This window comes from Symsagittifera roscoffensis, chromosome 2 (genome assembly GCF_963678635.1).
Source record: "Symsagittifera roscoffensis chromosome 2, txSymRosc1.1, whole genome shotgun sequence".
In the NCBI taxonomy this organism is placed as follows: domain Eukaryota; kingdom Metazoa; phylum Xenacoelomorpha; order Acoela; family Convolutidae; genus Symsagittifera; species Symsagittifera roscoffensis.
The window spans coordinates 29,590,677-29,595,624 of NC_087063.1; the positions used below are offsets into that span (position 1 = coordinate 29,590,677).

The 4,948-nt window shown below is 34.9% G+C and overlaps 1 protein-coding gene across 1 annotated transcript in view; it reads left to right on the forward strand.

Moving 5' to 3' along the window:
• The window catches only part of LOC134839352 (cilia- and flagella-associated protein 69-like), a 6,170-nt gene extending 2,767 nt beyond the window's left edge, over window positions 1-3,403 (forward strand). The window contains exon 2 of the mRNA XM_063854870.1: window positions 2,787-3,403. Within this exon, the coding sequence (XP_063710940.1) occupies window positions 2,787-3,286 (500 nt within the window). The 3' untranslated portion in view covers window positions 3,287-3,403. The remainder of the gene's footprint in view (window positions 1-2,786) is intronic.
• Window positions 3,404-4,948: the final 1,545 nt, after the last annotated feature.

Genomic DNA, 4,948 nt, shown 5'->3' on the forward strand with positions numbered 1-4,948 from the left:
AAGTCTTTGTAAGGCGTTGCTTTGAAAATATTTTTTGCCACTCTGGAAAAATTATATATTTTTTCTTGCACTAAACCATTCACGCAATTAATGCTCTTATCGCATGTCTGAGTATACTGAGGGGCCTCATGCTTGAGGGACCGAATGCTTGAAAAAATTTCAGCCAATCAAAATCGCTAAGCGTTTCTATTGGTTAAATGCCTTTCCCACAAAATCGAAGTCAACATTAACAGAAAATGTTTTATACTGTACAATTCGTGCAGATCTAATAAATTTTATTTTCTTTGTTTTTTCATTTTTCGCAAATCGGTATCTTTGAAAATTTAAATTTGTTCCAATCCGCCTTCGATCCGGCAATATTTGAAAACTCATCTGCTGATTATCTAATCGGTCAATATCAACACTAATGGCCTGGATTTATTTGTTTACTTAGATATTTTTGCGATTTACTTTGAGATGTTGAATACTCAATTTTGATTGGCTTAAAGTAATCACCTGAGTATACAAGTACAGCGTTCCTCATATCAACAAGACTGCTCTTTTTAGTGCAAAGCGTTGAATATTCCGACTGCCTTTGTTTTTTAAGCTTTTTGGAATAGTGTTAAAGTAATTTTTGGAAATAGTGTTAAGGTAAATTTTTTATATGAACAATTTCTCAAAAGAGAAATTGTTCATATAAAAAAATTGATAAAATTTTCGAAAAAAACTGTAAACATTTTTACCTTATTAAGCTTTTTTGTTTTCCCAAAACAATCCCTCACTCTCTATATTAAATAAAAAAAGAAATTTTTGCTTTAGAAAAGTTTTAAACAAACCAAGTAGCATGTCTTGGTTCAATTTGAAACTTTTTCTCTGTTTAAATTTGGCGGTTTAAATATCCTTTTACGCGTTAATAGCACAAAAAACATCGCGCCTTCGTTATACCAATTTGGCTATTGGTACGTCCCCCATAATTTTGTTATATTGGTAAACCCCCATAACGTAATAAAAAATTTACCACATATAAAATACTTTCATAAACTTGAGCTTAGGAAAACAATACATTTTGGATGACATTTTAAAAAAAAGTTGTCAAAAACTGCTAATTAAAAAGTCAAAAACTATTTGAAGAAAAAGCCACTCCAAGCACAAATATTGAAATTCTTTGAAAATCGGAAGTAATGTTTTCGAAGACCCGAGTTGATACGAGTTGATAGTAAGAAACAAAATTGAAATATTTATCCAGTTTTTTCTTACTTTTGTTTGTACAAAGCGCCCTAATTATTCAAAAACTGACAAAAGTTTTCCAATTGTAAATCCCATTTTTGCAAAAAACAATCATCGATGATTTTTTTTTTAGTTTTGAGCAAAAGGCATTAAAATCATTTAGATGGTATGGGCAAATTCGTCAAAAAGTCGCAGTTAAAAAATTATGTTTAGAAACTCATATTGTGCTTTTCTCATTTGCTGTGGGTATAGGTTTGAAAATGTTTTTGTTTTCATCCTTTTGCATTTTGTTGAAATTTTTTTTCGATTTATTAATTAAAAGCTGTTCTGACACCTTTAAGTACGGTCGGAAACATCAAGACATCAAACGGACATGATTTTTTTCTGTCTTCATATGAAAATCTTATGATAAATCCACTTGGCGGTTCAAAGGATAAGAAATGAGTTAGATATTTTAATTGATCAAAATTAGTAAGCAACAATCGATATTTTGATTTTAAACAGTAGATCAATTAATTTGGTTAGAGGTTCTTCTGTAGATAGGTTTCAGCTAAGGTAGAGCTTTTCTCAGTATGGCTTCCAGCCATTGTATGGATATTTCATGCCATAGAATGATGTCTCGTATGACCTTTGAGCCACTTCGTTATCTGACCTTCGTTCCACGGGATGCAGGTTCAAATTTCCCATCCATCCCCCGTTGGGTGAAATTGACCTCTTAACGGGCAATGATTGACCTCGAAAATCGGATGACTGCAGTTGGTAGAGAGATGGTTTTATAGGCGTTTGTTGCGGCTCAACGTAGCTCGGAACCTGATCGGAGTATTGATAGATTACATTTGGAGACTGGTCTCCTTGAATTAGGCTAAGGTAGCTGTCGGCGTAATATGGCTGAGATGCAGCGAAACCTTCGTCAGGAACGTAAAGCATAACGTAGCGAGCTGAAGTAACAGTCGCCATGAATCCGAAAGACAGCAGAAACGAAATGATCATGTTGGGAATGTTATTCATTTTTTGTCGCCTATATCTTTTATTCGGCTGATTTTTGGAGCCGATCGAGTCAATATGTTTAGATAGCAACTGGAGCAAACCAATTAGTGTATTTAAGTACGGCTTAATTTTTTTGCTAGCCAACTTCAAGACGTTCTTTGTAATGGATACCGAAATAGGAAATTGTGTTTCTCCTTAGATCAAGTATCAAGATGATTTTTTCATTTTGGGGCTATAAAGGTAATTTGACTACCGAGGAATAAATTGCAAAAGATTTTCTTTATTGCTTTTCTGGTGGTGACGGAAATTGGAAAATTTTCTCGGAGCTTTTAACAGTACGTTAATATCCGCTTTAGCACCATATTTGTATATTTTGCTAGATAATCTTCACTTTGCTAAATTTATGGCCAGCACGACGGTAATTTCAGATTGAAAACGGAGCCGAAGATTTGAAATCAATTTCCTATTTAGGCATTAAGTAGATAATTTGTCTCTTCCAGATATTTCTTTTTCCGAAACAGTCTTGTCAAAAACATCTTGTCATAATAAAAAAAATAGTATACATTTTTTCTTCAAGTATAGATTGTTTTCAGAAATAACAGAAGAGCTGAGCAATGGACCTATTCGACCGACAACACCAGATAGAGAAGTGCTGGAATCGATAAACAGAATCAGTCAGGAAAAAGCCTCGTCAGTGCAAGCCCAGCAGAATGACATCTATGACTCAATTCTAAGCCAAGAACACACTGACGAGCAAATGTTCTATGGCCACATGCGAGCCACAATGCGACAACAGGAAAAACTGGTCGAAGATTTCCAAGCGTATGTGGATCGAACTTCAAACTACGATTCACTGAAGTCGGCGAAACGGGAACAAAATCAAGCGATCGAGGCTTCGCGAGGCTCCTACGCCAAGTACAGGAAAGACAAAAGTTTCCACATGACGAATATTGAAGGAGATCTGAACACGACAGTGTTTTCAGGAAAATTCGTCAACGCAGATCACGTGGCAGATCATGACGTGATAAAAACTAAGCCAATGATGACTACGGCGACTTCGTCGAGACGAGAAGCAAGATTCAGCGCAGACTGAAAAGAAATAACAACTAATTAATATCTCCACTAACTAATTAATAGCTGCTTGCTCATAACTATATGTTATTACCTGTCTGAGTTTTCTTTGATAATCAAAACACGGTAGGTAATCCAACTTTGAGTGCCCAACTTTGACTAATTAGTAAATCAGAAAATAACAGAAAATAATTATGTTGCATCACAACTAATATAAAAAAGTTGTGATTCAGTGTTGAATATTAATGAGACCTTCACTCAAAATGAGCTTATCTTAGGTAAAATTATTAATCAGAAAAATGAAGTATGCTATTTTTAAAGCTAAATTACTTTTCTAATTGTGAACAGTTAACGAATTGGCTCTCAAATAATTTTAAAAAAAATACGCGATTTATTTTGCGACCCAACATGTGTATATTACAACTATCGCGACAAAAATGGGTATGTCGCGGCTTTACGCGACTCAGAAAAGATATGTCGCCACTTTTCGTGACTCAACAAGCTATATGATGAAACAATCACGACTCAAAATGGGCAAGTGCCGACTTTGCTTGACCAAATTTTCTGAAGTTTTTTCGGCTACTTTGCTTGACCAAAAAAACTGCGCGTCTTTGCGCAACTCAAAAAAAACTATGCATTTTTGCGCGACAAAAAACTCTTTGCGTGACTTTGAGCGATCAAAAAAGTTATGCGCGTCTCTGCTAGACCAATAATTCATATGTTAGCCCTTTCCGTGACCTTAAAGACTTTTGGCAATTTTACGCAACCCAAAAGAAGTATGTCGTTAGCTTTCGCACGACAAATTTTTGGTGGCATTTGCGCGATCCCAAAGAAAAACGACAAAAGCAACCAAAATTTTGATACTGGTCATTGAGGTCATGAGTCGGCCTTCCCGTGGCGGTCTTGGATATATACAAAAATATGCTAGTCTAGCTGACCGCACATAAGAAATGCGTGGACACTGGATTTTTTTTTTGCAAAATGGACCTGTATTAAACTTTTTTGAGCAAAAAGATTTACAAAATTTCATTGCAAACACTTATTTTGAAATAATTTAATGCAATTTTTTGCGAAGTTTTGAATTATCGCGCATTCAAAATTTGCGATTTAAGGTGCAGCTGCGCACAATTTTGGTTGACTCATGTCACATTAAGCGCAAAAAGTTGTTGCAATTTAACCAGCATTTTTGGGCAATTCAAATTGTAATTTATTTTGAAAATTTGCGCAATTTAGTTTCTCCGGCTATTTGAACCAAATACAACAGTCTTGTGATCAAAAATAACTACGCTTATTTTTTTTGAAAAAAAATGGTTATCAAACAATTTCCATATATGAAAATTGTATGATAACCATTTTTTCATGAAAGGCAAGTTTTTCAGAAATAGTTAAAACCATTTTGAAGCAAGATTTTGAGCGTAATTGTCTAAAAAAACCGCTCAAACCTCTCAAATCTTGCTTCAAATTAGGTGAAAAATCTCGACTCGAGCAATTAAATCGTGACTGAAGAGTTAAAAAGAAGCGGAGTTTTCTGAATTGAACCGGAAAGACCAGAAGAATTGGCGACAAAAATGAACGAGCAGACTGGTTTCAGTTAAGATGCAGTACTCTTTAAAGACTCACCACGAGATCGATGACAGGGGAGGCGGTTTACCCAGAAAGGAAGATACAGATGAATCAAGAGGAA